This window comes from Stigmatopora argus, chromosome 7 (assembly GCF_051989625.1).
Source record: "Stigmatopora argus isolate UIUO_Sarg chromosome 7, RoL_Sarg_1.0, whole genome shotgun sequence".
In the NCBI taxonomy this organism is placed as follows: Eukaryota; Metazoa; Chordata; class Actinopteri; order Syngnathiformes; family Syngnathidae; genus Stigmatopora; species Stigmatopora argus.
The window spans coordinates 2,039,841-2,057,464 of NC_135393.1; the positions used below are offsets into that span (position 1 = coordinate 2,039,841).

Below are 17,624 nucleotides of genomic sequence, written 5' to 3' on the forward strand. Positions count from 1 at the left end.
TAATTCGGAATTTGTTAGAGCTACTGTATCAACCCTAAGTCGGTCTTGCAAAAAGCGTAGCAGGGGATAAGACAATATCCACACATTGTCAAAGTATTAGCCAAAACAGCTATTGATATCACCTCAGGGAAGGCCAATTTTTTACATTTGGCGAAGGCCTTATCCCACCAGTCTGCCAGAAGGTGGATCGTTCCACTCCAGAGTGCCTCTTCGTTTCCGGTTCAGGGTCAGCAGGCCTTCAACGGCCCAGGTTAGGGACCCATTGGGGGACGTGTTGTTGAGTGCAACATTTTCAAACATTGCATACGCCCCCTGCTCCCTCAAGAGCACATCAACCGTCAGAAGCATATCAACCGCTTCGCGGTCCTGGAAAGTCATGAGACTGGTGGCTGCCAGCTGTTCCTTCATTGCAAATCCAATTTCTTTTTTTGGACATTGTAATGGATGTTGTTCATCCTATTCATATTTTTATTTGGCGTAACCCAAAGAAAAATAGACTCATGCTGCAATTTGGCGTAACCAACCCATAAGTCGGATCGCCATCACTCGATGAGGCTCAACGTCGTCGAGAGAGGCCAGTCGCCGCACCGAAATTCCGAGCCGCCAATTGTATCTCCTCCACTCTAAAACAGATACTGGTAAAAACAGTGAAACCAAAGCACATAGTCCTGGGTCTTTTTTTACAGGAGTTATATAATTTATTTGCCCCACTTCACCACCATAAGCGAAAACGTGGAATCAGTGAGACCGTTAATCTTGGACAATGGGCACACCATGTGTCATCTACCGCACCCAGATTCAGACCATGCCTGCTATGTTCAAACAGGTAAAGTTAGCACAGTGGAAAAATTGACTTTTCATTCACTGCTTCTGTAATAGGATAGACACCGTTTCAATATTTTTCCTTTTCTTTACAAGCAGGACACTTTTTTCTTTTGTAAAAACACTTTCCCCAAAGAATGGTGATTGAGGGAGATTTTATATCCGATCGCAGTTTCCCTCATCTGGTCATTTGTTTTAACCCTTTGTAAGAAGGTTTAGTCTCAATTGAAACGTTTGAACCATTGAAACCATATGGAGACTGTAATAACTTTGCAGTTTATATAACTGTTAATATATCCATAACAGCAATAGACGGCGGAGCCAGGGTAAAACACGTGTAGCTCTTTATTGCCACTCTTCAACAACACACACACACACCAACAAACCGGACACACAACACTACTACGTCCGGGTTACGCTGTGCTACCCCACGGCTCCAGGTGGCGTGGTTAAACACACTTCCATAACCCAAGGCAACTATCATTATCAATATATTACACTCCTCCCCCTTTAACTATGAAGTTCCTATTTAGACTTAGCACTCAACTCCAACAATTATCTTTGCCTCATTAACTTTTTATAATTTTACTTCTCAACTTGTAACTAAATTATTACTGCTAACACAACCATTAGACTCAATATTCCAGTCTTTGACATTTCAATCTCAGGAACTCTTTTCACATTTTTGTATGAACAGGAACTCTTTTATTTTAGGAACGACGTTCCTCACAACTGACCGATCACAAATTCAGTCGCTTCGGAGGTGCTCTATCTCTCACTGGGTACCTGCGCCCACACACCTCTGGGGAACTGACTGCTCGGTTGTCAGGTGTAACTGTCTTGTCACAGGCCACTGAGCCTGGCGAAGATGTTACACGTGTCTCTTCAGGTGAGTACGGGCTACCACCTACTGCTCCATGTGTGCCTTTCCCCCCACATCTGCGTGAACCACCACAGGGTACTTGTTTGTGATGTCCAGCTGCTCATCCGGAAGCTCCAATGTCTCTGGTCTGGACGGTTGGTTGTACAGCAGATGATCAATGTGGATCGAGCGTCGGCTCACACCATTCCACACCAGGTAGGTGACTGGTCCGAGTCTCTTTTCCACTGTTCCTTTTGTCCACTCCACGGAAATTCCGGATCAGAACTGAGTCACCCTCAGACAGATGTCTCAGCTTGGAGGTGGTTCTATCATGATAGTGTTTCTGCTTCTCTTGTTTTGCTTCCACCACTCGAGCGAGATCTGGTTTCAGTAAGCTGAACCTGGTCCTGATTTGACGTTTTAAAAACAGTTCCGCTGGTGCACATCCTGTAACAGTGTGCGGTGTACTCCTGTATGCTATCAGGAAGTTAGCTAGCCTGTGCTGCATAGTTATTGTGACCTTTTGTTTCTTCTCCTCGAGTACTTGTTTCAGCAGTGATGCTTTCACTCTCTGAACTGCTCGCTCTGCCGCTCCATTGGAAGCGGGATGGTAAGCTGGTACCAAAGTTTGTTTTATTCCGTTGCTCAGCAGGAATGTCTTGTACTCCTGCGAAGTGAATTGAGGTCCGTTGTCAGAAACAATCTCCTCAGGAAGCCCGTAGGAAGCAAAAATATTCCGCATCGCCTCAATCATTTTGGTTGCTGTGGTTGTTGCCATGGCGATGACCTCCAGCCATTTTGAATGACTGTCCACTAGTACTAAAAAGTGGTGTTGGTCTTTCTCTGCAAAGTCAATATGTATTCTCTGCCAAACTCTAGTCGGCCATTTCCAGACGTGTAGAGGTGTGGTTGCAGGTAGTTTCCTCACACTCTGACAGGCGTCACATTGTTGTACTGTATGTTCTATGTCACTGTCCAACTGCGGCCACCACAAATAGCTCCTGGCCAAGGCCTTCATCCTGCACCCTCCCGGGTGTCCTAGGTGAAGATCATGCAGTAGTCGCTCTCGGTGTGCTGGTGGAATGATAACTCGAATTACCCACAATATGCAACCTTGTTCCACCGACAGTTCATTTTTCCTGAAAAAGTATGGTTTCAGTCTCTCGTCCTTGTTTTGACTTGGCCATCCAGACCGAGTCAGCTCCACTACTTTGCATAGGACTGGGTCCCTGAGAGTGCTCTGTGCAATCTCTGTAGCTTGCACGGGAAGCTCATCTACTACTGAGAAATAGAAGATGCTGTTTTCCTCCGCTGTGTTATCCTTTTCCTTCCCCGGCAGTCTAGATAACGCATCTGCATTGGCATTTTCTGCTGACGTGCTGTACCCTATACTGTAGTCATAAGCCATAAGTCTCAGCGCCCAGCGCTGCATTCGCAGAGCAGCTAAAGTGGGAATTTCAGACTTGGGTCCCAAAATAGCAAGGGGCTTGTGGTCAGTTATTAAACTGAACTTTCGGCCATATAAATATTTATGAAATTTAGTCACGCCAAAAATTATGGCCAAAGCCTCTTTCTCTATCTGACTATATTTGCTTTCTGCCTCTGTCAATGTACGCGATGCAAATGCGATCGGTTTCTCATCTCCATTTTCCATTATGTGAGATATGACAGCCCCGATTCCATAAGGGGATGCATCGGAAGCTAATCTCAGGGGTTTCTTGGTGTCATAGTGCACTACTACTGAGCTTTTTACTAACTGTTCTTTTGCATCTTTGAATGCTGCTGCACATTTAGTAGTCCATTGCCAATCAACTTACTTCTTCAGTAGTTGATGTAGCGGCTGCAGCACCGTCGACAGGTCTTTCATGAACCGACCATAATAGTTTAATAGTCCTAGAAAAGACCGTAGCTCTGTGACGTTTGTAGGCTGGGGTGCATTAACGATGGCTGCCACTTTTGTCGCAGTGGGGTGCAGTCCCTCCTTATCTATCAGATGCCCCAGGTATTCTACTTTCTCCTGCATGAAATCACATTTTGCTCTTTTCACTCTTACCCCGTAGCTCTCCAGGCGGCTCAGTACCTCCTCCAGATTCCTCAGGTGTTCAGCTCTTGTCTTTCCTGTGACCAAAATGTCGTCTAAAAAACAGGTGACATGCTCCAAGCCTTGGAGTATCTGGTCCATCACATTCTGAAATATGGAAGGAGCACTGGACACTCCGTATGAAAGTCTATGATACACATACAGTCCTTTGTGAGTATTTATTGTCAAATACTTTTCTGAGTCTTTTCCTAACTCCAGCTGTTGGTAAGCCTGTGACAAGTCTAACTTGCTGAAAAGAATGCCTCCAGCTAGGGTGGCAAAAAGGTCTTCAACGTTTGGTAGTGGATAGGTCTCCTCTTCCACACTTTGATTTACTGTGACCTTATAGTCTCCACAGATACGAATTGACTTGTCTGCTTTGGGTACCACTACTATGGGCGCCGCCCACTGACTATGTTCTTTCTTTGAGATAATGCCAGCTTTCTCTAGGCGATTTAACTCAGTCTCAACTGCATTCTTTAATGCATATGGCACTGGTCTGGCCTTCCTGAAGATCGGTTTGGTATTTGGCTTTACTGTAATGTTGGCCTTAAAATTTCGAATAGTGCCCAACTCCTCAGCAAACACTGCTTTGTGTCTCTGCAACACTGTATCCACATCTGCGTCTTTACCGCCCCTTGCTGGTATAACTGAGAAGATGCGTGCCCAGTCCAGTTTGAAGTTTTGGAGCCAGTTACGGCCAAGTAGGGCTGGTCTGTCACCTTTTACGATCACTAATGGTAACTCCCCACCCTGGGTCCCATATTTTACCTTGGCCGTCACTTGTCCCATCAAAGGAATGTTCTCTCCGGAAAAAGTTGACAGCTGCACTTTACTTACTTCCAAAGGCAGATGAGAGAGATGCTTCTTATACACAATTTCCGAAACAAGTGTTACCGCCGCCCCTGTGTCCAGTTGCATCTCTAGAGGAGTTCCTTCTACTATGACCTGTACTGTCATTTCCTTCTTCCAATTCCAGACAGCATTTGTGGGATACACGGCATTCAAGCGATATGACTCCCACAGTTCATCATCCGCACTTCCTGTTGTCTCATTTTGATTTCCTTTTACATACTGTGTGTGTCCTTGCCAATTTTTAGTTTTACACATCCTTGCTATGTGTCCTACTTTTGAACACTTGTAACATGTCTCTCCTTTATACCTGCATTCATGAGCGGCGTGGTTGCTTAGTCCACATCTGTAACAGGGTTGATGATTTTCTCTTCTCTGTGGTCTGAATTTTCCACTTGTGGTTTTACTTTTCCAATCGCTGGTGGCTGGTTGGTATTTCCACGCACTTTTGCTTGTCTTTTCCTGGTCAATCTTATTTAATGTGGCAGGTTCTTCCATTTTGCTAGCGAACTCCAACGTACTCTTTGATGCCATCTCCATGGACAACGACAGTTCACATGTTTTTTTAAATGTTAGATCTTGCTCCGTGAGTAATCTTCTCTGAATAGCTTCCACTCTCAATCCACAACAAATCTGTCTCTCATTGCTTCGTCCAAATGAAGACCAAATTCGCAGTGGCTGGATAGCTGCTTCAACGCCACGATATAATCCGACACAGACTGGTTCTCTCTCTGATTCCTCTTTTGAAACTTGAATCGCTCCGCGATCACCAGCGGTTTCGGGTTGTAATGAGATGCTAATCTTCCACTTAGCACCTCATATGAGAGGCTACTAGGCTTCTCTGGTATGCAAAGGCCCTTCAACAGTCCGTAGGCCTCTGCACCTATTATAGACAGGAACACGTTGGTTTTTTTACCTTCCTCCACTTCGTTGATGATCATCCATTGCTCAAAACGTTCCAAATAAGATTCAAAATCTTCTTTAAGTGCCTCGTATTCGCCGAGATTTCCCAGCAATCTGGCCATGATGCAGCGCCGCCGTTAGCTTAGCACTCGTGCTAATGCTAGTCTGCAAAGTCACGTTACCTCCTTGTAACGCCTTAATCTCCTCGTCCGAAACTTTTAATCCCTACCGCTGGAAAGGGATCCCATCCTCGTCGCCACTGTAATAACTTTGCAGGTTATATAACTGTTAATATATCCATAACAGTAATAGACGGCGGAGCCAGGGTAAAACACGTGTAGCTCTTTATTGACACTCTTCAACAACACACACACACACAAACCGGACACACAACACTACTACGTCCGGGTTACGCTGTGCTACCCCAAGGCTCCATGTGGCGTGGTTAAACACACTTTCATAACCCGAGGCAACTATCATTATCAATATATTACAGGGTACTTAACACGTCCGCATCTTTATTTACAAATTTGCATGGGATATAAAACACAGCTTACTCCATGTTTTTGTGCCTATTCACGGAGTACACAAGTACAATTATCAAGAATTGTATTTATTAAATATTACAGCTATAAGCATATGAAAAGACGAATGTTTTAATATCTAAATATAATCTCATCTCATTTTCTGAACCACATTAGGGTCGCGGGGGTTGCTGGAGCCTATCCCAGCTGACTCCGGGCCAGAGGCGCGGGACACCTTCCACTCTCACACCCATACCTAGGGGCAATTTAGAGTGTCCAATCAGCCTACCAAGCATGTTTTTGGAATGTGGGAGGAAACTGGAGTACTCGGAGGAAACACACCAATTGTAAATACTTTAAATACTGTACACACAGTGAAAATAGTTCCTCTCTGCTAAATTTAAATTTTAAAAAAGAACAGGTCATTGGGATCTTTAGTGAGTGTTTCTCGTCAGATTCGAGAGGCATTGGATCATCGATGAAATTTTGCGAGAGGTTTTCAGCGCAGAAGGAAGATGTTGATGTTGATTGGGAGTTGTGACTGCTGTTTTTCTGTTTGGTACGAATGTGCTTTTGTACAAGGACATGAAACTGTTAAGATGATTGTCAGATTCCTTTGCTATGACCATGTGGCAATCTTCAGGACCCGTTGTTGCAAACTGGATGCAATATTGAAAATTTCTTGCGATTTCTGAAAGTACAAAGACCACATTCTTCCTCTTTATTGCCATCATTGTTTGGGGGAAATTAAACTTCCACTTCGCTCCTCCTTACCGTTCAGCTATCAATCAAAGAGCTCTATTTTCGGATAAGAGCAACGGCGTCAGCCCGCTGCCCGGACTTAAATGAAAACTCAACTTCCACTTTACTCATCCAGGCATCTTAGCCGCTCAAAGGGCTCTATTTTTGGACAAAGGCGACGGCTTCGGCCGTAATGTCACCCCGAACTTGCACTTTGAAACATTTCTGGGAAATCAACTCTGCAAGTCCGAGGCCCACGGCCGTTCACTCCGCTGAGCTAGCTCTATTTTCGCTTAACAGCCATGCGTCCGCTTTAAGGTCCCCCGGTGCTCACATTTCTGAAAAAATTCCACCCTCACCGAGGCTCCCGGCCGTCGAGTGCGCTCAGAAAGCTCTATTTTTGGATAAAAGTGACGGCCATTTTTCCTTTTTGGTGCTGAGTTGAGTGACTCCCGTCTTCCGACATTTTCTAAGTGGTTAGCGGAAGACAGGGAAGCGTCTTTTTTTCTTGCAAAAGACAACTTGACTTTCATTGATTTTTAACGCCACTTATCCTCATCAAAGTAGCGGGGTTCGCTGCGAACCACTATACCATCAGGTGGCTCTTAAAATACATACAGCGAGACCGGGGCGGTCACAAAAATTGTTATCATGAAAACGAAAAAAAACAGTTAACATCGATAATATCACAATTACTATCACATCTTTTTCCCTTTAAAATTTGAAACTTCAAACTTCTGTGAAGTAAATAAATTACTTTCCTTATTATAAAATAATGAATGTATGTACCTTACTTTAAAAAACTAAGAATATAAAATATGATTTTAAAAAGTACCATAATTTCTCGCATTTAAGGTCCCCCCGCGTATAAGCCGTACCCTTCAAATTGCCTTAAATCGTTGAATTTTACAATTTCTCTCTATAAGACGCTCCCCCAGTCACAATTTTCGCATCCATATTCATGGTTTTTATAGGGAGTACAAATGTGTTACTTTGAAGGGAAAATCTTAAGAAAAATCATCGTGATCCTGATGCTTTTTAATGACAGAAATTACAATTTTCTTACCAGAAGTTTAAGATGTTGTGGTAGCCATATCTGTTCTAATGTCAAAATTTCTCGATTCTTTCGATGGTTCATATTACTGTAATAGTTGTCACTTTCGAACAAGAAATAAAAAGAAAAAAATCAATGCAGAATTTTTTTATTTCATAATCACAAATGTTCCAAAAGGATGTTGCCTGCATTTAGACAAATTCAAAAAGTAAGTAACATGAGCAGTACAACGAGGAAGTGTGTCCTTAGCGGTCTAGTGTTCACCAAGTCTCTGGGTGCAATAATAGCATGAGATGCACTTTATGCAGGTATTAAGGCGGATATTTTAATAATCGACCGCAATACCTTCCGATGGGATGTGCTGACATGGTAAACTAGGAACACATGTATCAAGTCACTCACGTCTGGCCAGTCAGAGCACGTTTAACTACGGTAAGATGGCGACACCCTGAGCGAGCAGTGGCAGGCACAAGTGAGTGAGTGCGTTTTATTTTTTTTTCACTTGAATTTCATTCATTGACGTCAAAATTAATTTTGTTTAGCGTTGTATCTGTTTGTTTTCTTTATTTTGAAATAAATTACCGTATCAGCCGCATTCTCTTGTGTGATGGCGTTTTGTCTTTGTCGCCTTGCAGTTTTGTGGATGTCAAATCTAATTTATGCGCATATAAGCCGTACCCTGGATTCACTCATTTTTTTGCGCGAAAAATACAGCTTATATGCGAGAAAAAAAAACGGTAGTCCTTTTGCGTTCATGCTCTGTGTTAGCGCTCTATTGCTATGCTAGATATAGCTGTTTGGTCTACCTAAAGTCTGTACAGATGCTCCCCTACTTACGAACGAGTTAGGTTCCGAGCGATTGTTCATAAGTTGAATTTGTTTGTAAGTTGATTGAGTGCTATATTTTGTATTATAATTTATGTTTAAGGCCTATATAAGTATATTGAAGGTTTATATAATTGCATTTGTATGTTTAAGGCTTGTATAAGTAACACACATTGGTTTGTACTAAAAAACATTTAATAAAATGGAGAGAATATGTACAGTACTGTATAGAGAGAGATTTATGTATTAGAAACTGGCCGAAAGAAGCGATCTAACGACAATTGCAGTTTTCTTCTTTTTTTCATCATAAATGATGCGGTAGCACTGTATGACATCATTAAATTGATTTGCAAACTTTGTGCAACGTTCAATATTTGGGTCCTGCTGCTCGATCTTTCTGTTTATAAATGGTTCTGACGGTCGAACGATTCAAGTTGTATGCCCGTGCAATGCTCACCACTCTCACGCGCATCAAGCTTCGTTATTAGTGCCACTCGTTTCAAATGAAGTGGCTTGCCTCTTCCTTGCACCTCCCTCACTAGAAGCCTTTCGCTTTTCACCAACCATATTGAATAATGGCTGCACAAGATATTTCATGATAAAAATGAAAAAGGTTCTTTGCGCACTGGAGATACGTCACGCACTTACGCAATTTACGCAACTTACGCAATTTACGCAACTTACGCACTGCCATGAACTGGGCAGAGGAAGGTGGATGCTGGGTGAGCTGAGCGCTCACAGCGCCAGGCGTCGGTATTAGCGGCGGAAAGAAGCACTACTCGGAAAAAGGCGCGCAATACAAAATCGAACTTACGAACATTTTTCGACATAAACGCAATTTGCAGACATGTTCGTATGTACCGTTGTTCGTAAGTCGTATGTTCTTAAGTAGGGGAGCGTCTGTACAGAGCATTCACGTTGCATCAGCGCCCCTGTTCTGTGTGGTGTTCCTGTGGTATAATTGCAGTTTAAATGTAGCAACTTGAGGTTTCACTATTATTATTGGCATATTTGATGAGATTTCCCGTTTTAGCGCCCAGGTCTACATATAGGTACTGTGATCATTCTTCACTTTGCGGCTTCACGACATTGCAGATATTTTTCTGAAAAAAAAAGTTCATAAAAATGTGAAAATCCACGCTGAAACTCGCAAACCGAAGCCACTCCTGTCTTCCGCTTGCCACTAATAAATACAATAGAGGATGAAAGAGGTCTGTCACTCAACTGAGCACTGAGGGAAAAAATGGGGGGCAATGGCCATCATTTAAATCCGAAAATAAGAGCTTTCGGAGACCCCGTGATGGTGGATTTTATCAGAAAGGCAATCCCTGTGACCTTACTCCGTGGCGCTTATTTGAAAAAAGAACTTGCTCGGCGAATTGGACAGCAGAGAGCATTGGCGAAGGGGGATTTTTTTTTCTGAGTTGCAAACCCCAGAAAACGTTATGGCGGACGCAGTGGTCCTAAGCCAAAATAGAGCTCGATCAGCATTCTCCGGGAGCTTCGTGGTAGCAGATCTGATGGTGGGATGTCCCAGAAATGTGTGATGTGCAAAACTGCAAGCTCCGGGGCGACGTTACGGCAGACGTCATTGGCGTTGTCCAAAAATAGAGCACTTTGGCCAGCGAGGATGGCCGGACACCACGGTGGAAGTTGAGATTCCATTTAAGTCCGGGCAGTGGGCTGACATCGTTGCACTTATCCGAAAATAGAGCTCCCTGGGTGACTAATTGACGGTTAGACAGCGCGGAGGAGCGATGTGGAAGTTTAATTACCTGGGCGGCATGCGCTGCTGGACCACCGGCCCACATCGCCGGCAAGCGTCGCCATCCGGCCATCCAGCGGCACATCACCAGCCTGTGATCCGGTGGTGCATGCCAGTGGCGAGCAGGGTTGCCCGACAGCAACAAGTTTTTGGAAGTGGGTGCCACGCATAGTCAGGCGAGTACAGTAATCCCTCGAATATCGTGGATAATGTACAACAGACATGGCCACAAAATGATGAACTTAATACAACTAAACATACCTTGCTGCCTGTATACTGGATGAGCAACCGGAAAGCCTCGATCACAAACGCCTTCACAAACTGCATATATGGCATCAGTGTCTCTCCTTGTGGTACAGTAATATGTAGTATGGTATGCAATAATAATAGGGGTGATCCTATTTCGCGATTTTTCAATTATCACGGCCATGTCTGGTCTACATTATTCGCAAAAAAACGAGGGATTAGTGTATATTGCTTTCAATGTGAGCCTCCCCCCCCAAACCTCTTATTCCTCTACCTTTGAAAGGGAGTAAACTTTTTTTTTCTCTATTTATTTTCAGTAAAGCTGTCCATTCCATATATAGGTAGAGAGAGGAGTGGAGATTGGTGTTTTTTCAACATCTTTTTATTACATATAAAAGGGGTAGAAAAAACAGTCTTACTAACAGAAGAATCCTGACAAAATATTCAATGAGGAATTAAAAAAAGGTCTAACTTTGCATCAGAGAAACGATGCTGACTTCAAATAATCACGTTAATGTTTATATGCTGACAAGGAAATTCTCACTGGCTTTGAACGTTTGATGTCACACAGAGAATTTGGGGCTTTTCTGCTGTACATACACCGCTAAATATTAACAGAAAGTCAGTCATCTCCAATTAGAAATACCAGGCAACAGTGTACCTTGAACCTTAAGAACACAATACAAAAGAAACAGAGAGTCAACCATTTATTTAACCGTGGGTAGTGTCGTCCTCCACAAAGTCTTTGGCCTGCTCTGCTGTGATCACATCAATGTGACTCACCTAGAAAAAAAGATGCAAAAAATATGAGGCATTTCACTTGTTAAAAATATCTATATTGAAACTTTTGTTTAAAAAATATTTCTCACACAAATCACACTTCCTACTCTATAACAATTTAACGACAAAACGCAGAACGTGCTCCCATTACTATTTGCAGCATAGGGCGCTCTTACAGTCGTATGAAAAGGTTAGGGCAGCCCTGATCATTTTCAAGGTTTGCCTTCATAAATCATTGGTTGTTCGGATGAGCAAATTCAATTCAGTTAAATATAGCAGACAAACAGTGATATTTGAGAAGTGAAATGAAGTTCATAGGATTTAAAGTGTGCAACAAAGGAAAATCTTGCAAATAATCAGGGGTGCCCCAAACCTTTCATACGACTGTATATTAGGTTAAATGTTTGTATTTTAAGTAAATTTTAAAAAGCAAAACATTCTTCCTACAACACTATACCTTTGAAATGGTGAAAGATGCATTTCTTTCTCTTTTTTTCAATTAGGCTTTCACCTGTAACTGAAGCTACAACCAAGTCCAGACCAAAGAAAGACTGGAGCCCTTAAGCACCAAACTTAGTGAGAAGTAATAAATGCTATAGACCCGCTGCCTGAGATTTATTTAGACAAATCTAATTCAAGGTTTTAAGGGTCCACGGAATCCCTACTCACCTTGTTTCTGAATTTGACTCCATAAAACTTATCAGCAGACTCCAGTAGCTCAGGTCTGAAGGTTGTAGTGATGAACTGAGCATGGCCCGCCAACTCAACAATCATGTCTTCATTGGGTAAGCAACAAAGACGTAAATGCATGGTAAGAGGGTTTCAGTATTTTTTTGAAATGAGGGGCCAATTACCTGAGACAGCCTTCCTGTGCTGTGCGTCTAAGGCCTGGTCAATCTCGTCAAAAAGGTAGAAAGGGGCAGGGTCACACTTTTGGATGGCAAAGATCAGCGCGAGTGCCACCAGCGACTTTTGACCTCCAGACAGCTGCTGCATTTCTCTCATTTCACCCTGCTTTCCTGTGAATGAGACCTGTACAGCACACAGAACAAAACACACAAATAATTGAGTTACTCTCATACTAGCCACTGCCTTAGTATACTACAACAAAGCTTCTAGACAAATGCGATCAATTGTTCTGAGGGGCTTTTAAGAAGACTTATTTGTGAATTAAGTACACTTTTTGATTTTTTTAAAAAGTTTTCAGCGAACATGAGTGGGAATTTTTGTGGTGGCTCCCTCGTGTGACAGGCCACTGCATCAGATTGAGAACACGACCTGGCTTGTTGATGCGTGCTTATTTGGCTAATAAAGATATTTGTGGTAAATCAAAATCCCTTGCCATTTCGCAATTCAACTTTCGCGGCTCCACTACATCGCAGATTTTTTTCTGGGAATAAAAAAAAAAAAATAAATAAAAAAAAAATAATAATAATAATAATAAAAAATATATATATATATATATATATATATATATATCCCTAGACTCTATTTCCGGTGCGTAGTGACTGCGGGGATATATAGTTCTTTTGTCAATACACCCAGTATGACGGCGAACACACTAATTTGGTGCTCGCCGTCATTCCGGCTAAGAAATCCTATATATATATATATATATATGTATATATGTATATATGTATATATGTATATATGTGTATATGTGTATATGTGTATATGTGTATACGTGTATACGTGTATACATGTATATATATGTATATATATGTATATATATGTATATATATGTATATATATGTATATATATGTATATATATGTATATATATATATATATATATATATATATATATATATATATGTATATATATGTATATATATGTATATATATATGTACAGACGCTCCCCTACTTACGAACATTCAACTTACGAACAACGGTACATACGAACATGTCTGCAAATTGCGTTTAAGTCCAAAAATGTTCGCAAGTCCAATTTTGTATTTCGCGCCTTTATCGGAGTAGTACTTCTTTCCGCCGCTAATACCGACGCCTGGCGCTGTCCGAGCTCAGCTCACCCAGCATCTACCTTCTTCTTCGTTGCAATGCGTAAGTGCGTGAATGTATCTCCAGTGTGCAAAGAACCTTTTTCATTTGTATCATTAAATATCTCATGCATCCAATATTGAATATGGTTGGTAAAAAGCTAAAGGCTTCTATTGAGGGAGTTGCAAGGAAGAGGCAAGCCATTTCATTTGAAACGAGTGGCAATAATAACGAAGCTTGATGCGCGTGAGAGTGGTGAGCGTTTCACGGGCATTGAATCGTTCGACCGTCAGTACCATTTATAAACAGAAAGACCGAGCAGCAGGACCCAAATATTGAACGTTGCACAAAGTTTGCAAATCAATTGAATGATGCCATACAGTGCTACCGCATCATTTATGATGAAAAAAAAGAAGAAAACTGTGCAATCATCATTAGGTCGCTTCTTTTGGCCAGTTTCTAATACATAAATCTCTCTCTCTCTCTACAGTACTGTACATATTCTCTCCATTTTATTAAATGTTTTTTTTTCAGTACAAACCAATGCGTGTTACTTATACAAGCCTTAAACATACAAATGCACTTATATAAACCTTCAATATACTTATATCGGCCTTAAACATAAATTATAATACAAAATATAGCACTGAATCAACTTACAAACAAATTCAACTTATGAACAATCGCTGGGAACCAATTGCGTTCGTAAGTAGGGGAGCGTCTGTATATATATATATATATATATGTATGTATATGTATATATATATATATATAAAATATATGGATGAATATCGAACCGCAACATGAGATTATGGCTACGTGAGGCGTATGTCAAGCGACCGGATGGCTTTTTTCACGGCTCACCGTCACTTTTGATTTGCGACTCCATGCATGCTCATCTCACATCAGCGGTGAAAAACCAAGTCACGAAAATGAACTCAGAGCTTGCCGTCATTCCCGGAGGCTTGACTAAAGAACTCCAACCTCTGGACATCGGCATCAACCGGGCTTTCAAAGCAAAGTTGCGAGTGGCATGGGAACAGTGGATGGTAGCTGGCAAACACAGCTTCACGAAGAGTGGAAGGCAGCTAGTTACGCTACGATTTGCGAATGGATTGTGGCCGCCTGGGCGAACGTGTCTGCTTGCACGATTGTTCGAGCTTTTGCCAAAGCCGGCATCATTTCTGTGGAGCCACATGGCAATGACGGTGACTCTGAGAACGAAGAGAGGGGACCCGGCGTTTTCGATGACGCATTTGGACAATTGTTCCATTCGGACACAGAAAATGAGGACTTTGATGGATTTGTCGGTGACGATGACTTGAGTACATTGTAAAATGGCTAAATAAAGTACAACCGAACTCAGTTTTGCTTCCGTTGCCTTTTTAAAAACGTGTTTTTAGCTTGTGGGTGTAGCGTGTATGTTTAAGCTAGTGTATGTTTTGCCATGCCTGGCTGCGTCTTTGTTAACGGTGCGTCCTTTGTGTGCGTCAAATACAGAAATAGCATTCGTTATTGACACTGCGGCTTAAAATGTGATGCGCCGTATAGTCGTGAAAATACGGTAGTTCGCAGTCTAGCTTTGAATCCTCTGTTGACGCAAACATCTAGCGTCAGGATTTCTTTTGTAAATCCAGCCGGAATTACGGCGAGCACCAAATTAGTGTGCTCGCCGTCATACTGGGTGTATTGACAAAAGAACTATATATCCCAGCAGTCACTGCGCAGTACTTTTTCAAGGGGGAAAATAGTAGAGTCGGGGGCTGCTTGCCATAGTTGTGAGAGCTGCAGAGGATGGTGTACCCTATCGACTGATTTATTTTATCGTGATAACAATTTTAGTATTGGTGCATATATAAAGCGCACTGGATTATAAGGCGCCCTGTCGTGAAAATACGGCAATAAAAAAAAATAGTTAAAAAAAAAAAAGTAATAAAATTTTTGAGGACTGAAAAGATTACACACAGTTGAATGATATAAATTAATATGGAACTTCTTACCCTGATCCCCACTCCAGTAAATTGATCCACGGAGGGTACGCTGCTCTGTGAGCTGGAACCCCTTTCGCTGTCTACGCCGCCTTCTTCATCCTGGGACTGACTGCCTTCAGCGTCTCCCTTCTTCATCACCAACGTAGCTTTGCCTCCCGGCACCAGCTTCTGGAACACTTCGCTGAAATTCTTTGATACCTAGTCGAGAGACAAGTTAAGGGTTAAGTGACTAATATGCAAAGAAATTCCACCAAAAAGTGCAGAGCACCTGTTTGAACGTGAGCTGGATGGCTTCATACTTGCGCAGCTCCAGGACATTCATGAGTTCCATGATAGACTTGTAACCTCGTTCGAGTTCATCTTGACGCTTGATCAGTTTCTCTTTTTGCTCAGAAAAGTTGACAAACTGATCCAATGCCTTCTTGTTTACGTGACTGTACTTCTTCAGTTCTGTGTTGCACTGCTCCAGTTTACGAAATAACTGGCCCGAGAAAGAATAGAATACATGTTATCCTATTACTGATGTCCTACAGTGTAATTGTTAATCTATACATTTTTAAATTTGAATTTAATAGGAGCAAATTATGATTTGAGTAAAGGGCTGGGCAGTTCAAAATAGAGAGATAAGATTGAAAAAAACAATCTTTTTTTTAATTTTTGATCAATGTTAATAATCAGCTGACACAAACTTAAGAAAGAAAACCTGCTTAAGATGCCTATTGATTTTATACATACAGTGAGTTCAAGTAGTATAAGTATTTGAACACCCTGCTATATTGCAAGTTCCCCCAATTAGGTCCTAAAATGTCAATCATCACTTCGGGTTCGGGTCAGGCTTCTCCCTCGCTGAAAAAAAAGGATACTAAAACGATGTGTCGTCTCTCTCGCTGACTTTTAAAATAAATATAAATATACATATAAATATATACATATGCATATACAGTGGTACCTCGAGATACGAGCTTAATCCGTTCCGGAACTGAGCTCGTATGACGAGATTCTCGTAACTCGAGCGGACGTTTTCCATTCAAATGAATGGAAAACAAATTAATTCGTTCCAGCCCTCCGAAAAAACACCAAAAACAGGATATTGGATTGGAAAAAATGTTTTATTTCTTCTAATTCACCATCTATTAACAAAGTAACACATAACTAGTGGTTTAATAGTAATAAAATGTGTTTAATCTAACTAAAATTGGGCAGATTTCGCCAACAGGAGACAGAGACGTTTGGGGGCGTGGGGTTCGTTTTTTTTCCACGACAACGCACTCGTAAACGGAACAAACAAATTTAAATTAACTTGGATTAATATATACAGACACTCAAACATACGTTTAATCTAACTTTACACAAAACTGAATTCTAATTTTGTTTTCATTTTTTTTTACCTTCGTTCTGGCCGGGTTAGCTGTTTGCCACGCCTCTGCCCTCACGTTCGCTATCGATGGACTGTTTGCTGTTGTATTGCCTTCAAAATATTCCCAAAATGATGCACACAAATGTCCTCACAATAGGATAAAGCACGACCACTTGCCAACGAGAAATAGTCTTTAAGGAACGATTGCGGTAACTTTCCTAAGAAAGAATAACAGGAAATGACATAGCTGAGCTTCCCACGTATTGATTGTGGGTAATGAAGTTTTATTCTGAGAAAGGTATGGGTGTTGTGTGCAGGAGTATACTTCATTACCCAGAAAGCCTTCTTTTTGCATGCGCGTTGTGCGTTTCCTGGTCCGAGGAGGAACTCGTTTGAATTATTCGTTCCGTGCTCGTAAATATTGTTATACACGAAAGATATGCAAAAAAGACCTGGCTTGGTCGCATCACGAAATTTTGACCGCATAACGGGCGAATTATTCGATCGAAATTTCCCCCGTAAGACGAGCATTTTGTATGACGAGCGGTCGTATGACGAGGTACCCCTGTACATACATATATATATATATATATAAAATGTATACTAAAACGATATATGGATACTAAACTAAGGAATACTTGTTATAAAATAAATAATTTGGAGCCGCAGAGCCAGAGGATTCTCTGCGCACGTCACGTGAACGCCGCCCTCTTAATAATCTTCCCCTCCACAAGTCTGCATCTATTTTGACCTGGTATCCCCAATATGGAGGAGCAAGAAGTTAAGGATAAACTCAAGACAGGAGAACTGATAAGACAAACAAG

At 41.7% G+C, this 17,624-nt stretch overlaps 1 protein-coding gene across 3 annotated transcripts in view; it reads right to left on the reverse strand.

The window, feature by feature from the left end:
- Positions 1 to 11,038: 11,038 nt before the first annotated feature.
- Positions 11,039 to 17,624, reverse strand: part of smc3 (structural maintenance of chromosomes 3) — a 116,705-nt gene continuing 110,119 nt past the window's right edge. For all 3 annotated transcript variants that reach the window (XM_077606376.1, XM_077606374.1, XM_077606373.1), the window contains 5 exons: positions 15,712 to 15,924; positions 15,453 to 15,641; positions 12,309 to 12,486; positions 12,124 to 12,230; positions 11,039 to 11,457 (listed from right to left, as the gene is read on the reverse strand). In XM_077606376.1, the coding sequence (XP_077462502.1) occupies positions 11,386 to 11,457; positions 12,124 to 12,230; positions 12,309 to 12,486; positions 15,453 to 15,641; positions 15,712 to 15,924 (759 nt within the window). In that variant the 3' untranslated portion in view covers positions 11,039 to 11,385. The remainder of the gene's footprint in view (positions 11,458 to 12,123; positions 12,231 to 12,308; positions 12,487 to 15,452; positions 15,642 to 15,711; positions 15,925 to 17,624) is intronic.